Source organism: Haliotis rufescens, unplaced genomic scaffold, assembly GCF_023055435.1.
Source record: "Haliotis rufescens isolate VD_foot unplaced genomic scaffold, xgHalRufe1.0.p SCAF_1, whole genome shotgun sequence".
Classification (NCBI taxonomy): Eukaryota; Metazoa; Mollusca; class Gastropoda; order Lepetellida; family Haliotidae; genus Haliotis; species Haliotis rufescens.
The window spans coordinates 18,151,498-18,169,971 of record NW_025963779.1 but is presented as its reverse complement, the minus strand read 5'-3'; the positions used below and the strand labels follow the sequence as shown (position 1 = coordinate 18,169,971).

At 41.6% G+C, this 18,474-nt stretch overlaps 1 protein-coding gene across 2 annotated transcripts; it reads left to right on the top strand.

The window, feature by feature from the left end:
* Positions 1 to 391: 391 nt before the first annotated feature.
* On the top strand, positions 392 to 17,259 carry LOC124150098. 2 transcript variants are annotated; one of them, XM_046522024.2, is made up of 4 exons: positions 392 to 620; positions 13,835 to 13,985; positions 14,477 to 14,804; positions 16,076 to 17,259. In XM_046522024.2, exons 2-4 carry the CDS (start codon positions 13,841 to 13,843, stop codon positions 16,314 to 16,316), a joined length of 714 nt encoding a protein of 237 aa, XP_046377980.1. In that variant the 5' UTR covers positions 392 to 620; positions 13,835 to 13,840; the 3' UTR covers positions 16,317 to 17,259. The 2 variants fall into 2 exon arrangements, with proteins under 2 accessions (XP_046377980.1, XP_046377971.1); XM_046522015.2 differs by lacking the exon at positions 392 to 620 and adding an exon at positions 5,898 to 6,919.
* The last annotated feature ends 1,215 nt before the right edge of the window (positions 17,260 to 18,474 follow it).

Genomic DNA, 18,474 nt, shown 5'->3' with positions numbered 1-18,474 from the left:
TTCGGTGACATGCATCAACCACGTCAGCGAACCTGACCACCCGATCTCGTTAGTCGCCTCTTACGACAAGCATAGTCGCCTTTAACTGCAGGCATGGGTTGCTGAAGACCTATACTACCCCGGATCTTCACGGGTGATCGTGTATGCAGTATATAGCATAAATACACTAGGGAATACTCAGATGAGCCGATCCCCTAAAATAATGTTTCGTTTGTTTTTAATAGACATAACGAAAGCAATGTTAATTCGAATGAATAGATAAAGCAGACATGCGTCTTTCAATGAAGCGCATGAACCAACCAGAGAAGATCTCCAACAGTTTTCGAAGAGCCGGCTAAAACTATTCAACTATTTTGTTTGGGCCCGCCATTAAGGAGTGGGTATACAGCTCTCATACCAGAACCAAATCAGTGGTCATTAATTCTAAATCCCACCGTAGGGTGTATTCAGTAGCGAACTGGGCGGTTTGTCAACGACTCCTATCTCGGGCCAACCCGACACGGCACAAAGGAGCCAGTATTCCAGGACCTATCTATCTGTAAACACAGCGCCAGATAACACCCTGGTCGGAATGGTATCCAAGTGTGGTTTTCCGTAGCGTCCTACTGTTCCAACCCTACGTAAGTATTCTTGCTGCTGATGGCATAAAGATTCAGTATGCTTTGAAGTCCAATGTCATTTTACAAGAACGGATCAGTTTACGTTGTTTAAATGCTAGTGGTTATATTATTGTTGTAGTCGACCACATAACCCGGCGTGACTAGTATCGCACTTGAGCTAGGGTTCACCCTGGCATGGACCTATGGACCGATGGACCTATGGACCTATGACTTTATACATAAGGCATTCGCAATGATCTTGGTGACAAATATATGACTATGATATATGAAAATACAACAAAAGTTCTGAATGGATTGATTTCTGTATATTGACTAGTGAACAGAGCTCTCGATTAAATTATAACTGAGTCTAAGACTAAGTTTCCTAATATATATATATATAATAATCTTATTAATAGCAGCCCGACGTGGGTACAATGTGTAGAGCCCATTTCTGGTGTCCTCCGCCGTGATATTGCTTGAATATTGCTAAAAGCGGCGTACAACCATACTCACTCACTCAATAAAAATATATTTAGATGTTCAAAAAACTTCACGCCCGTCGTTCTTATAATGCAAAGTACTGTAAACCTATGCAACATGTATGTACATTACCCTAGTCACCCCACTCAAAGCCCTGTCCACGATAAAACTGAAATACTGTTAAAAACGGCGTTAAACCCAACTCAGTCACCCTGATCCGTGTCATTCTGGTGTATGTTTAATTTTGTCCATAGCTTGTGGCCGTCTCCGTCTACTGATAGGACGTATGATTACCCCTAGTGGCAACGAAAACACATGGCTGAATTAAGAAACAACAAAACTGTCAACTACAGGTTGTTGTGTTCCGGCCGCGACCAAGTCGGGCACAGAACGCAGTCTAGCGCACCGAGGCACCTATGCGATATGTATTTTGAGACTTGCCTGGTTTAGCCATGCAGGCGACAAATAAACGTGTTAGCTGTATAGCAACAATGAAATCCTTTATTTTACCACGTGTCTCACGGGTGGTACCTAGAAATAGCATTATTGGCTCAACCATGTTAATCATGTGACACGGCATTTTATTATCGTTTTGGCAGGAATGCTTTTCTCAAGATATAAATTCGGTAAATACACATATATGGTATTCCATAGTGAACACTTAACCACCTCCTTCATCCGTATATAAAATACTTAGACATAAGAAGTCATACTTAATTAGATAAACAAACCCATACTATCAAACATGTTTTTGAACGGAGCGTTATAGTGATGATGAGGGAGAACGATAAAATCTTTATACCCACAAAACACGACAGAAATCCCACAACCAAACGTCCCTTAGTTGCTCTGAAGGGCTTAATAATGTACCCAGCTGCAGAATTTCTGTTTGTTTAATCATTTGAATCTTAAAAGTTAAATCCTGGTAGCAGCTGAAGTACAATGGGTAAACTCTGCAAGTGTTCTCAAGAACCTGGTGCGATATGAATGTTCAGCCGTGGGTGTTTCCTACCTGGAAACTTTGTTAAGAACTGTATGAACCCACGGCCGGGACGGTTTACAGGGGCGAGCTCGCGTGACAATAGTGTACGTTTCCTGTTGAGTTATCAATGATAGAAACCTGATTAACATCGAAAAATGAACGCGTCTGTCCTTTACATACCCAGATATTACAAAACGTAAGATTGTTTCCTCTTACACGTGAAAGAGACGATTTTAATACCACGCGTCTTGTGTACACGTCGCCATTTGACAAAGGAATAATTTGATACGCGTTGTGTTCATAGTGTGGAGACATTGACAAACGTTGTAGCATGTAATTAGTAATCACACAATCGCATTATAATCAATATGTAATGCACGTTTAGCATCTGTTATGTTAAATTTCGTATGTCAGAAATGAGTGAGTTGGTTTTAACGCCGCTTTTCACATTATTCCAGTTATATCACGGCGTGTCAGCTTAATGTGGGAGGAAATCCCGAAGTGATGAAGGTCTCAGACGTTTACCACTTCGGTGAAACCACGAGCACGGGTATGGTGCTGACAAACTTAGAAACATAATCGGGGCGAACCGGGATTCGAACCCACGTCCAAGGGACGCAACCCTGCACAGCGAATCGCAGGCCTCAGACGACTGGGCCACCCAGTCCCCGTCAGAACAGAAGGGATAAACATGTTTGCATTAAACCAAACTCTCTTCCTTGAGGAAAGATTGATATTTAAACTGGATATCCTAATCAATATTATATGATAAAGATAGGTTTATAGAAATCACCAGGAACATACCAAAGTTCATCAAAGAATATTTTGTCATATTTATATACTCCGCCCGAATTTCAATTTCAAGACAAAATAAATGTGTACTTGATTTCAAATTATTCAAGGTATAACTGAAATATATGGTCTTTATTTTGCATAAATAGTTAAACCGATAACGCTATAAACAATATAGATAAATTGTTTCCATTATTTAAACGTTGCACTCTGACCCCTCACAGGGTGTCACAATACAATGAAGCATTTACCCGAGTCGGCAAAATGATTATAGGTCAGAGATTGCCGTCGACATGTATTCATTGCCGTCGGAAGGGGTTAACCATGACAGTCATGGTGTTAGAGCACACATACTCAGCAGCAAGTATATCTCTAAATATACACAGGTCTGATTACCGTGGACAGAAGAGTGTACAAGCGGGGGGTCACGTGCCTGTGTCGGTCATTAGGAGAAGCATGGCTTAACGTGGAGGTATGTGGAAGATACTGAGATAGGCATGTCAGTCTTCCATGTCATAAATGAATATTATCTTTGTATTGGAATATGATGGCACATTGCCATATTCGTGTATGCACAATGAGTATGAGAGATAATATTGTTGGCTAGTTATAATCGTATGAATTCGTGATATATTTATTAAGTTCATATCATGCAGAGTTTCCAACTTACGGTTGTAAAGGTATATGCGGTAAACTTTGGATTGCACTGTTTGGAATGTTTGAATTTTATGCGGTATGAGCATAAGAGAGTTTTTCTCGGATAGGGGGGCACGGGTGGCCCAGTCGTCTAAGGCGCCGCGTTTCGCTGTGCAGAGTTGCGTCCCTTGGGCATGCCAGAAACCTATGATTATGGGTTCGAATCCCGGTTCGCCCCGATTATGTTTCTAGGTTTGTCAGCACCATACCCGTGTTCGTGGGTTTCACCGAAGTGGTAAACGTCTGAGACCTGCATCACTTGGGGCTTTCCTCCCACATTAAGCTGACACGCCGCGATATAACTGGAATACTGTTAAAAGTGGCGTTAAACCCAACTCACTCACTCATTTTTTCGGAGAGTTTGCAGTGATTGTGTTTGTATGTTTGTTGTTTAACGCCGCATTCAGCAATATTCCAGCCATATGACGGTGGTCTGTAATAATCGTGTCTGGACCAGACAGTCCAGTGATTGATATCATGAGCATCGATCCACGCAATTGGGATACGAGGATATGCTTCAACCAAGTGAGCGAGCCCGACCACTTGATCCCTCTTGTCGCATCTTATTGATGCAATGAAACTGTAACGATCATAGATGCAATGAAACTGTAACAATCATAGATGCAATGAAACCGTAACAATCATTGATGCAATGAAACTGTAACGATCATAGATGCAATGAAACTGTAACGATCATTGATGCAATGAAACTGTAACGATCATTGATGCAATGAAACTGTAATGATCATTGATGCAATGAAACTGTAACGATCATTGATGCAATGAAACTGTAACGATCATAGATGCAATGAAACTGTAACGATCATAAATGCAATGAAACTGTAACGATCATTGATGCAATGAAACTGTAACGATCATTGATGCAATGAAACTGTAACCGATCATAGATGCAATGAAACTGTAACGATCATACATGCAATGAAACTAACGACCACTGATGCAATGAAACTGTAACAATCATTGATGCAATGAAACTGTAACGATCATTGATGCAATGAAACTGTAACGATCATAGATGAGGAACAACACCAGAGAATAATCAGTCTAGATTATCTTCCGAAACATATTCCACTGTGCATAAAAGGCACACTAGTGGTGTCAATTATATGAATGAATGACAGTGGAGATTCTGGACTAGATTGGGTCTCCAGCAACCTATGCTGGTCGTGAGAGCCGACTAAATGGAACGGTTGTCAGGCTCGGTGACTTGGCCGTTTGCGTGTCATCGTACCCCGTTGATGTGGATCGTTGCCCACAATCACTGGAATGTCTGATCGAGACTCGATCATTTACGGTCCGCCGTGGAATATTGCGGAGTGTGGTTAAACAACATAGAAACGTAGATGAAGAAAGAGCTATATAAATGTGTATGTGTGATACAAATACCGTGAATAAACGGCCCCGCGAAGATCCGGGGTAGCATAGGTCTTCAACAACCCATGATTGCCGTAAAAGGTGACTATGCTTGCCGTTAGAGGCAACCAACGGGATCGGGTGGTCAGGCTCGTTGACTTGGTTGATGCATGTATCCCAATTGCGTGGATCGATGCTCATGATGTCAATCACTTGATTGTCTGGTCCAGACTCGCTAATTTAAGACCGCCGTCATAAAGCTGGAATATAGCTGAGTGCGGCGTTAAACAACAAACAAAACCAAAAACCATGAATAAACAAATAATAAAATGTCATACAAATAGTTAAAAAAAAATTAACATGACTTCATTGTTTCCGTGAGGGTAACTACCAACCATTCAACCATTCAAGCAGACAAGCGTCATTAAACTAATCAAATTAATTACACACGCTCAACACATTCAGGAAATTAACTGTCGTATACTGCAACATCGTGACATATTCTTATCACTGTGATAACAAAACATAACACAAACCCTAGCAGACAGACCGGTGAACGCTGGCCATTGAGTGGCGGGCCATATGGTAACTCTCTCCATTAATCAAATGGGGAATACTTAAAGATGCTTAACAGATGAATTATTCAAGTTAACTGCCCGTCTACTATTGTTCAGTTAATATAACGCGCCTTAGTCGGATATGACGAAATGTTGAGGACTAGGGCTTGGCTTCGATAGCCATTCTCCGATGTCTCCGATCGATGCCTTAAATAATTCCTTTGGTCAGAAATTGATTTCTCCAAATTCCCTGCATTATCACGCCATGCTTGGTGGCCTGTCTGCGTGTCTACCATTCACGTGCTTGTTTCATGAAAGTTTGAATATATCGTCCCTTTGCACGAACTTTTCGATTAAGTAGATGCGTGATGTAATGGCGGACATCATCGTTAAAGCGGATGGACGATAGTTGAAGTTTCCGTCTGTTGGACTGTGAAGTCAGTGGGAGGACTGGTGTGTTAGAACTGTATCAAACATATTCTTATGTCGATATATGCGCACCCAGTCGGGTGGAAGAACACCGAATGGATAACGGTGTAGAGCCGGGGCTATAACCTGTCACTGTCGGATCGTTACAACGATAGATTTATATTATGGCGTTGACCGAGGCCTGTGGGTAGTGACTGGCAGTTACCGGCCTTAGTGATCACAACAGCGCCGCTTCCCTATCAACTTACCTAAATGGAGCGTCTTTCAACAGTTACAATATTGAAGCGTTGAGACGTGTGTGCGACTGATTGTGACAACGAGTAGTTAAACAGCACTTAAACACAACAAGCGGTGACACTTATATTACAATTGAGGATATACACTTCCAACACACTACCGCGATGTTGATTCAATTCCGCGCGCGAGAAGGCAAGTGAAGTGTATTGAGGGCTACAAGACGTGGGAGACTATATACAGAAGCGTCTGGCGATTCACCGTCTCAATTGACAGCATATATACATGCGGTAATGAAGCGGTGCCTCTTGAAGACTTCTACGCAAACCCATAAAGTAGAATCATTCATTGAATAACCAGAGACTGTGTGTGGAGCTCGCCGAATATTGTGATCGCTTCTCCATGGGAGCAGTGGTGTTGATTTTCTGTCAGTGACACTGCCAGGCTGTGTTGGTTAATTGACATGTATATTAAGACCACGTTTCAAAGGGATTGGACCCGCCACGCAGGAGTAACATATTGCTGCTGTGTCCATCTAAACACACATGAGATAATCCAGTAGATCTCCCCATGACAAACTGACTTCCAAGAAGAAATACCCGTTACCCAGTGCGCCGGGGCGTCAAACAGACATAACGTGGCGACTCGTTCTCCACACGCGCTGAGCTGAACAATATTCGCATGAAGTTAGGTTGCAATTGTGATTTTGGTAACACTTTACTGTGCTAGCAGATATTGGTGAAAAAAACATTGTCGGGATTGAAAAGAAACAGGTATGTGGAGTACATGTACTACATGTTTTGTATTGTAGAGTCTGTTTGTTGTTCAACTCCACACATATAAGTATTCCAGCTATATGAAGGCGGTCTGTAAATATCGAGTCTGAATCAGAATACCCAGTGACTGACATCATGAACATCGATTGGGATACGATGACATGCACCAAGTCAGCGAGCCTGACCACCGGATCCCGTTAGTCGCCTCTTACGACAAGCATGGGTTGCTGAAGACAAATTGTAACCTGGATCTTCACTGGGTTGTAGTGTCTGCTGTATTGTGTAGTTGTATAGGTGTAGTTATCCTTACTGTTGTTGTGAGATTTTAGGTACAGATACGATTTGTTTTTTTGTTGTTTAACGCCGCTCTCAACAATATTCGAGCTATATGACGGCGGTCTGTAAATAATCGGGTCTGGAACAGACAATCCAGTGATTGACATCATGAGCATCGATCTACCCCATTTGATACAATGCAATGCATCAACCAAGTCAGTGAGCCTGACCACCCGATCCCGTTAGTAGCCTCTTACGACAAGGATAGTAGTCGCCTCTTACGACAAGCGTCGTCGCATCTTACGCCAAGTATGGGTTGCTTAAGATCAAGGAACTAGGAACGTCACGCGTCGTATAGAAAGCAACCACGAACCAATGTATTCAGTACTAGTCACGCTTCTCCTGTGCCGGTGCTGGATGTTTCTTTATTACCGCCGACCCGTGAAGATCCGGGGTAGAATAGGTCTTCAGCAACTAATGCTTGCTGTAAAAGGCGACTATGCTTGTCGTAAGATGCGACTAACGGCCTCGGGTGGTCAGGCTCGCTGACTTTGTTGATGCATGTCATCGATCCCAATTGCGTGGATTGATGCTCATGATATTAATCACTGGATTGTCTGGTCCAGACTCGATTATTTACAGGCCGCTTTCATAGAGCTGGAATATTGCTGAGTGCGGCGTTAAACAACAAACCACAAACCAACCAACGTTATTACCGCCAACGCTAGCCATATCTCTGTGTGTGTGTAGTTTGACTAGACTAGGTGTTATGGTGCAAAGGTCAAGTGTATATTATACTCTTTTGGTTAAAGGGGTCACTGCAAGGTAAATAAAGGCAACATAACCATCTCCATAATCATAAGATATATCTGCCAAAAGAAGAGTCCATTAAACGGTTAGTCAGGTTCTAAGGATAATTTCTATATGGGATTTAGGTGTCCATTATCAATGTGAAACAGAATTGACGCTGACGCGATACTAGAACAGAACGTACATTGACAGTACTATGTAATAACAGAACGTACATTGACAGTACTATGTCATAACAGAACGTACATTGACAGTACTATGTAATAACAGAACTTACATTGACAGTACTATGTGATTTGCAGTATCACCGACTAACAAAACTGTCAGTGACAGACCCACGCAATAACATAACTGTCACTGTTGGTAACATGTAATAACGGAACAGTTGCCGAGGGTAACATGTAATAACGGAACAGTTGCCGAGGGTAACATGTAATAACGGAACAGTTGCCGAGGGTAACATGTAATAACGGAACAGTTGCCGAGGGTAACATGTAATAGTGAGTGAGTGAGTATGGGTTTACGCCGCTTTTAGCAATATTCCAGCAATATCACGGCGTGGGACACCAGACAGTGGTTTCACACATTGTACCCATGTCAAGAATTGAACTCGGATCATCGGCGTGACCAGCGAACGCTTTAACGACTAAGCTACCCGACCGCCCCTTAACATGTAATAACAGAACTGTCACTGATTGCACCATGTAATAACAGAACTGTCACTGATTGCAACATGTAATAACAGAACTGTCACTGATTGCAACATGTAATAACAGAACTGTCACTGATTGCAACACGTAATAACAGAACTGTCACTGATTGCAACATGTAATAACAGAACTATCACTGATAGCACCATGTAATAACAGAACTGTCACTGATTGCAACATGTAATAACTGAACTGTCACTTATGGTGCCATGTCATAACAGAACTGTCACTGATTGCAACATGTAATAACAGAACTGTTACTGATGGTGCCATGTAATAACAGAACTGTCACTGATAGCACCATGTAATAACAGAACTGTCACTGATAGCACCATGCAATAACAGAAATGTCACTGATTGCAACATGTAATAACAGAACAGTCACTGATGGCACCATGTAATAATAGAACTGTCACTGATGGTGCCATGTAATAACAGAACTGCCACTGATGGCAACATGTAATAACAGAATTGCCACTGATAGTGCCATGTAATAACAGAACTGTCACTGATGGTGCCATGAAATAACAGAACCGTTATTGATGGTGCCATTGCATAACAGAACTGTCACTGATGGCAACATGTAATAACAGAGCTGTCAGTTATTGCAACATTTAATAACAGAACTGTCACTGAGAGCCCCATGTAATAACAGAGCTGTCACTGATGGTGCCAGGTAATAACAGAACTGTCACCGATGATGCCATGTAATAACAGAACTGTCACTGAGAGCACCATATTATAACAGAACTGTCACTGATTGCAACATGTAATAACAGAACTGTCACTGGTGGCAACATGTAATAACAGAACTGTCACTGATGGTGCCATGTAATAACAGAACTGTCACCAATGATGCCATGTAATAACAGAACTGTCACTGATGGAACACGTAATAACAAAACTGTCACTGATGGCAACATGTAATAACAGAGCTGTCACTGATGGTGTCATGTAATAACAGAACTGCCACTGATGGCAACATGAAATAACAGAACTGCCACTGATGGCAACATGTAATAACAAAACTGTCACTGATGGCAACATATAATATCAGAGCTGTCACTGATGGCAACATGTAATTACAGAGCTGTCACTAATGGTAACATGTAATGACAGAACTGTCACTGATGGCAACATGTAATAACAGAACTGCCACTGATGGTGCCACGTAATAACAGAACAGTCACTGATGGTGCCATGTAATAACAGAACCGTTATTGATGAGGCCATTGCATAACAGAACAGTCACTGATGGCAACATGTAATTACAGAGCTGTCACTAATGGTAACATGTAATAACAGAACTGTCACTGATGGCAACATGTAATAACAGAACTGCCACTGATGGTGCCACGTAATAACAGAACTGTCACTGATAGTACCATGTAATAACAGAAATGTTATCACACTGTATCGGAAGTGACATATACAGCACCATGCAAAACTAGAACTGACATTGACAATGTCATACTAAAACAGAAGTGGCATTGACAGCGCAATACTAAAACAGAACTGATATCGACACCGTCATGGTAAAACAGAACTGACATTGTGCCATGCTAAACGGAACTGACATTGATAGTGCCATGCAAAGACAGAACTGACATTGACACCGTCATGGTAAAACAGAACTGACATTGTGCCATGCTAAACAGAACTGACCTAGTGCCATGCTTAACAGAACTGACATTACTAGTGCCATGCTAAACAGAACTGACATTACTAGTGCCATGCTAAACAGAACTGACATTACTAGTGCCATGCTAAACAGAACTGACCTAGTGCCATGCTTAACAGAACAGACATTACTAGTGCCATGCTAAACAGAACTGACCTAGTGCCATGCTTAACAGAACTGACCTAGTGCCATGCTAAACAGAACTGACCTAGTGCCATGCTTAACAGAACTGACATTACTAGTGCCATGCTAAACAGAACTGACCTAGTGCCATGCTTAACAGAACTGACATTACTAGTGCCATGCTAAACAGAACTGACATTACTAGTGCCATGCTAAACAGAACTGACATTACTAGTGCCATGCTAAACAGAACTGACCTAGTGCCATGCTTAACAGAACTGACCTAGTGCCATGCTAAACAGAACTGACCTAGTGCCATGCTAAACAGAACTGACCTAGTGCCATGCTTAACAGAACTGACATTACTAGTGCCATGCTAAACAGAACTGACCTAGTGCCATGCTTAACAGAACTGACATTACTAGTGCCATGCTAAACAGAACTGACCTAGTGCCATGCTTAACAGAACTGACATTACTAGTGCCATGCTAAACAGAACTGACATTACTAGTGCCATGCTAAACAGAACTGACATTGATAGTGCCATGCTAAACAGAACTGACATTGATAGTGCCATGCTAAACAGAACTGACATTGATAGTGCCATGCTCAAACAGAACTGAATTGACAGTGCCATGCTAGAACAGAACTGAACTGACGGTGCCATGCTAGAACAGAACTGGCGTTGACATACATTGACATTGATATTACCGTAATTAGTATCTACACTTAGTGATTCGTGTATTGGTTTATCTTCATCTTAAACGCTCAAGCCGTCCAAGCAATTTCATTATACTCAGATCTTAGTGCTCGGCGCTCGCTGTCGATAAAGAAAGAGGACATCCCATTACAGGTCACATCAGAACGAACTTTGGCGAACTTTGACCCACCAATGAAATGACTAGCAAAATTCGACATAGCTATAAACAGAAAGCAGCTTGTTCGAGCTATACGGCACTAGTTTCAATCTGACGACTTCCATTCCAAACTATGCTTTGGAAAATGTTTGACAAAGTTCTCGTTCTAACTTTAAAACGGAACAAAAGAAAATTCTGGAATATCTAATAATAGATGGTCGATATTGTATGGCAGTACTTCCCAAAGGACTCTGGGAAATCTCTTCTGTTCAAATGTTTATCCCTATGAAGCGAGAGATGAGCGGTGATTCAGACAGATTCAGTCACACAGCCCGTAACTGTCGTTCGGAATAGCCCATGTTAACGTTTTCGAGGTTGCATGATTAGAAAACACATTATCCCGTAATTGGATGTCCTCAAACCTGATTTTAATGAGATTGGACTCCCAAGTAGTTTCTCTTCAAATAATTTCAATTTCATAAGTGAAACACAAATCCATTCATTTGACATATCTTAGATAATATGTCGGTTAAAAACAATTTTATCAGATAGATCGCGTCAAGAATCCATAACGATGACGCAACGCAGTTTTTCTAAGGAAAATGACCCATCAATTACATTCTCGGTAGGGAGGTAGGTATCGATGGAAGTACAATAAGCTCATGGTGCCAAGATGTTTTCATCCAAGGAATGACGGTGGGTGTGTATAGCGTCATATTAAAGTACTTTTCGGGGCTGTCGCGTAGCCTAGTTTTTAAAGCGTTCGCTCGTCACGCGGACGACCCGGGTTCGATTCCCGACATGATAACAATATGTGAAGCCCATATCTGGTGTTCCCCGCCGTGATATTGCTGAAAGCGGCGTAAAATCAAACTCACTCACTCACTAAAGTACTTTTCGGATGTACATAAAATCAAAATCCCTTTACATAATTATAAGAAATATATATACCAAAAGCAGAGGTGGTTGTATGTTTCCGACTATATCATAAACATGTGTTTATGACTCACTATCGCATGGTATCCTGCCCCATGTATGAAGTGGAGGCGTAATACTTTACGAACCTTTGATATTATTCTTTGCACTCCGTAAGTATATTTTAAATTTTAAGTCACTTTCATAGTCTCTAGTCTTCTTCACACGTAATACCAAGGAAGCCGAGCTTGTTCATCAGATGCGGGTGGTGTTAATTGCAGCTGCCTATCCCACAGTGCATATTTAACCGGTAGTGGTTGTGTTATGTCTCCCCGCTATGGGCTGTATGCCGTGACGGTGGAGGTAGTGTTGGGGCAAGCGGGACCTAGATACAGCCAAGTGTTGCTTGTCCATGCATTATTTACCATGCCTTACTGGTGTGTGAGCCACACTATAGAGCGGAAGTCGGCAGGGAAATCACTCAATACATTCTTTTGTTGCTTACGTAACAGTTCTTACATCTAAAGTGTATGTACGTGTCTGGCTCGTGTCTGCATTTCCTCCCACTCGCCTGCATACAATTGTGTGGACACGAGTGGAGACTGTTCCTATTTATTTCCCTTTATGGTTGTTTACATTGTTGAGGCTTATCATGATGATGTTGTTAATGTAACAAAGGACAGGTCTAAATTCATACATACGACGAGGCATGTCCTTGTTTCGATTCTTCACAGGTCGACGTCACATAGCTGGAATATGCGGTGGCGCAAACAGCACACACTCACTCACTCACTCAAGACCAGCTGTGATATGATAGAAGCGCGAGGTACAGATACGCGGTATCAGATATACAATATTTAAAAAAAGTACTACTACTTATCGTCAAACTATATACAGTAAACTACGGTTATAACGAACACGCTTATAACGAACTGACGGATATAACGAACTTACTTTTTTGTCCCGACTATTTGCTGCACTTATGCTGTATATATGCATATAACGAACCACGGCTACAACGAACTAGAATAAGTGGTCCCTTTGAGTTCGTTATAACCGTAGTTTACTGTAATACTAGTTTGAATATATATATTCAAACTGTTATGGTATGGTATATTCAAACTGCTATGGTATGTTATATGTTTTATATATATGTCGGAAAAAATGATCTGAAAACGATGTTCTAAGTGTGTTCCAGATGATGAAGATGTACATTTCTGCCCCTCCTTCTCCCGATAAAATGGACTGCGTGTGTTTATGTCAATATTCCAGATAAACATGAACACATACACCAATAAAAATGAATTCTTAAAGATACCTTAATACAAGACTATTTGTAAACAAAATAGAAGACAACCCTCCCCCGCCCCCATCTTAATATATTATATTAACTATATGATTAGTCCGTTAAATATAGCTCTGTTGACTTCCGGTTGTATACAGCTGTCAGAGATAGACCTACCCTAGTTGGTGTGTAAAAGATGCAACAGACATCGTAACTGGCCATAGTCGTCATTGTAATAAACTAAGCCTTTTGCAGATTACCATGAGTGGAATAAGCGTCGTGACACAAACAATGATTACTCCCCGCCGATTCACGTGCTGGACCGGAAGAGAGCAGTTGAAGCCTGCTGTACAAGACCTCAGTGGCCAGCTGAGACCGCCTACCAGGAGTCTATCTAGTTCTTCCGGTGAGTGATGTAGAACGATGTTAATAAACGCAATAACTATGTTTGAATATCCCACTTTCAGCATTGGCTGCACGAAAAACGGAACAGAAACACTCAATAGGTTTGCAGAAGTAGATCTCTCAAGGAGAGGAAGTCTAGTGGACATTCTGGGAATGGGTCTTGATACGGTAACTAGTCACTGGTGCGAAACTGAGACATCAGTTATATTATATGGCTAAAGGGAAGTTTAAGCTGAACCTTTTCCTCTTTATTGAGTCGTATGCTATATTTCTCCACAGCAACGATAAATTTCACCGCAGATCCACTGAGACATGTAAGGCAGTTGTCTCTCTAAGTTCATATAGATTCCCAATAATTAATCACTCATTTTCTCGACTACGATTTTAAGTCACAATTATTGACTCATTCATCAATTAAAAAAACGTTGAAATGCATAGTGCGAAGTTAAACACAGTCCCTTCATTGTTACCTATGAAGTTTTGTTTACACAGATGAAGATGGGAACGGTAATTACCTCTCCTTTGGCCCTCAAGGATTTCTAAGTGAGCGGCACAATGCTCTTACGTGTCGGCCTTTCCTCACACAACGCCAGACATCGAGAAGTGCTGGGATGAACACACAAAGAGGCGACAGCTGCATACATCGCCAAACTGTGCAAAGAAGTGCACGTCTCAGGTCTCGTCTGAGCTATACGAGATCTCGCAGCGCAGACCAGATGCTCAGCACAGAAGCCAATAAAAACTACGATAGCGAGGAACTGTTATCACTTCAAGTGGCAAAATCAGTGGATAGGTCACGTGACTCCATGCAAGGACATATGTATGTATACTATTATAACCTCCGATATTGTAAACGATGGTAACTGTTGAATTGAACTGTTTGCGGTATGCATACACCACTGTGCACATAAATTGATTTTCAAGATTTAACCCACATGTTCAATGTACCAAAATGCCTCACAAATCACAAATATATATCATAATCTTATTAATAGCAGCTCGACGTGGGTACAATGTGATATTGCTGGAATATTGTTAAAAGCGGCGTAAAACCATACTCACTCACTCACTATTAATAGCAGGAAATCAAACATATCCTTCAATGGCCTTATAGAAGTGAAGTAAAATTCTCCTTGTCAGATATTGTTTTACAAATGCATTCGAATTAATGCCCACAAAACCCCTAACATACTAATCAGAAATGACCACCAAAAGCAGAGACGGCCGCACGACCACGAAGGCAGGGGGGAACTAAGATGTTCTCTTTCACATGGTATCCAGGAGCAAAACACCTCGTAAATAACAGGATAAACTAACATCATTTTCTTCGTAGCATGCACATTGACAGCTGAACTATCTGTAGGGCTGAGGTTGTTTCTGTTTTCGAAGAATTGCTTATCTGGTTTAATGATGACCCTTTCAAAACACAGCATTGATTATGCATGTTACACCTCTGTCATGGAGCTCTGGACTCCTGTTTACACCCCCACTTCCAGTATGGATGCTGTATCTTTTTCCTTGGCATTTATATAAGCTTGAACACCGTTAAACCGAACTGTGATGTTGTTATTTGTTGCTTAACGCCGAACTCAGCAATATTCCAGCTATATGACGGCGGTTTGTAGTGAGTGAGTGAGTGAGTCTGGCCCAGACAATCCAGTGATTGACATCATGAGCAACGATCCACGCAATTGGGATACGATGACATGCATCAACCAAGTCAGCGAGCCTGACCACCCGATCCCGTTGGTCGCCTCTTATGACAAGCATAGTCGCCTGTTACGGCAAGCTTGGTTGCTGAAGACCTATTCTACCCCGGATCTTCACGGGCCTGGTTTAATGAAGTCCTCTTTAGACCACAGCATTGATTATGCATGGTACACCTCTGTCATGGAGCCCGTACATCCTGTTTATACCTCAACGTCCAGTATCGAGGCTATATATACCTTTTTCGTGGGCATTTATATTCGTTTGAACACCGATGTGTCGAACAATGATGTATCGAACAAATCCATGTACGATCTCATTCATTTAATGTTGTGAATGATGTGGAGAACCTGTGTTATTCACCTGTATTTTACTTGACCCTAGGTACACGCTGCCTTCCTCAAGGATGTCCCAGCGTGATATTGTCGTCCAACCCCGACCAGCCACAACCACTGGCAGATACTTCGACTCTGCCAATGGTCTCCGTTGTCGGACCATGTACCAGAACAGAAGGCCCCAAACTGCTGGCTCGTGGCTCGCCTCGGGTCTCAAGATACAACGAATCAAACTTCAATCAAAGAACGACTTTGGTATGAAACTGGAAGCTAGTGTGAAGGAAAGGTAGATACGACACTCCATGCAACGTGTGATACAATGAAACGCTGTCAAGTGTTGGGACAAGAGAAAGACGTTCAGGAAGACGTCAAACACAGAGAATACAAAAGGTTGAAAGGCGATAAATGTTGACTTGACACTCGCTCAGCCCTGTGAGTGAGAACTGGATTCATCCCGTGACGAAAGGGGTTCTTTATTGTCGTCTTGTACAAATGAACAGTCCTTTCCACGAACATGTACTATTTGTATTTGAAAAGATGAACGTTGTTTTAACCAAGGCATTGGTTGTCTATTGAGCCTGCGGCAATAGAATACAAGTTACAATACAGAGTGGTATCAGAGCTTTGGACTTTGTAGGACTCGAAGAAGCAGGGATGGAGTGATGGGTGTTGTTATCCTGCGAAAGAAGACGAAACAGTCTACATCCTTAATTTTTTATATGATATACATTGATCTCACCCCGCCAGTATTCGAATTGTTTCACGATGAACTGTTCTTTTTTAAATTCAGATATATAAAACGTGTGTTTGTTTACTCCGTAGCTAGCTCAGTCTTTATCTCCGAATTTTAATTCTGAACAATATTTGTGTTATTTGTGCATTTCACTGTACTGTTTTATTCAGTATCGATGTGTATCATATCTTGAATTGTGTCACCTTTTTCACAATTGGAAACTGTATGTATTCGCTGTGTAAGTATCTCACACATACACGAACAACGGGACTGCTGATAAAAAACTATCCAACATGCGCACAAGTATGGGATACATTTGATAGGAACTGTGATCAAGCAGAATGTGCTAGTGAGTGAATGAATGATCTCTTACGCCACGATGACTACAGTTATATGGACCAGGAACTGGACACACTTAATAATTGTAACTGTTTTATACACATACACACACACACACACACACACACACACACACACACACACACACACACACACACACACACACACACACACACACACACACACACAGAGAGAGAGAGGTGGGTTAGAATAGGTCACAAGGTCGTAGGAGAATGGATCGGGTGGTCAAGCTCGGTGACATGGTTCATTGCTTGTCATCGTACCGTGACTGCGTGGATCGTTGCTGACAGTATCGAACACTTGATTGTCTAACCTCGACTAGATCATTCCACGCCGCCGTCGTTTAGATGGAATATTGCTGAGGCCGCGTTAAACAACAAACAAACAAAAGTGCCATTTTCTTGAACAACAGTAGTAACACGGACAGCGAAACCTCCTTAGTCCATACACCTGTTTACCGCACGAGGAACGTCTCCATTCGTTGAGTACTCTATACCCATGATTGGGTTTTCAAGAAAAACGTTAAAACCAGACGTTCCACTGGATATGTCACCGTCCGGATTATCAGGGTTTCACTGTAACGTACACTAAACATTGGATGTCCCCCTTCATCTTGGCGAACGCTACAGTGGTAGTTTGCAAAACGGTTGTTTCCATTACCTGCCTTCCATTGTCCATTAGTGATGAAGGACTAGGCGGACACACTATTCAATATATATTCTATTTTCGTTGAAAAGGACTTCGTTAATATTGAGTTCCTCCAAGTAATCCTCTAGCATCTTTGAATAGTGACAGATTAAGTTCACGGAGAGCCATTCGATGTTATCGATTGTCAGAACATAACTTCATGGCATTCCAAGATGGCATCTATTGTAATAAACCTTTCCGTACCCAAGAAGGAGCACGAATGTGCCACATCAAATCAATTATTTGTTCGAATGAATTTCCCCATCCGTTTTCACCCAAATAATTCATAATATCTATTTTGTGATGTGGTTGTCTTATCCCATAAAGGTTACCAGTATTACCTGCTGCCTACAAATATCTGCTCAAAATTCGAAACGTTCACTCTTCGAAAATTAGCAGTGTGGTGATATTTGATAAAACAAAATCGCAGTTTGTAAGACTGAAAAAAGAGAAATGTTTCTCGCGTCACTCCACATGTCACTCAGTCGTTCTTATTGCCAATATTACATTCTTCAAATGTCTCGCATTATATAAATGGGACTGTTACTTGTATCTTGCTCGACTACTGGCGCTATATTAAAGAGCCGACTTCAATGTGTTCCTAGTTGTGTCTGCTGATACCCTTTGTGTGGGAAAAGGTGTTCCTCCTCGTCACTTGTTTTTAATAA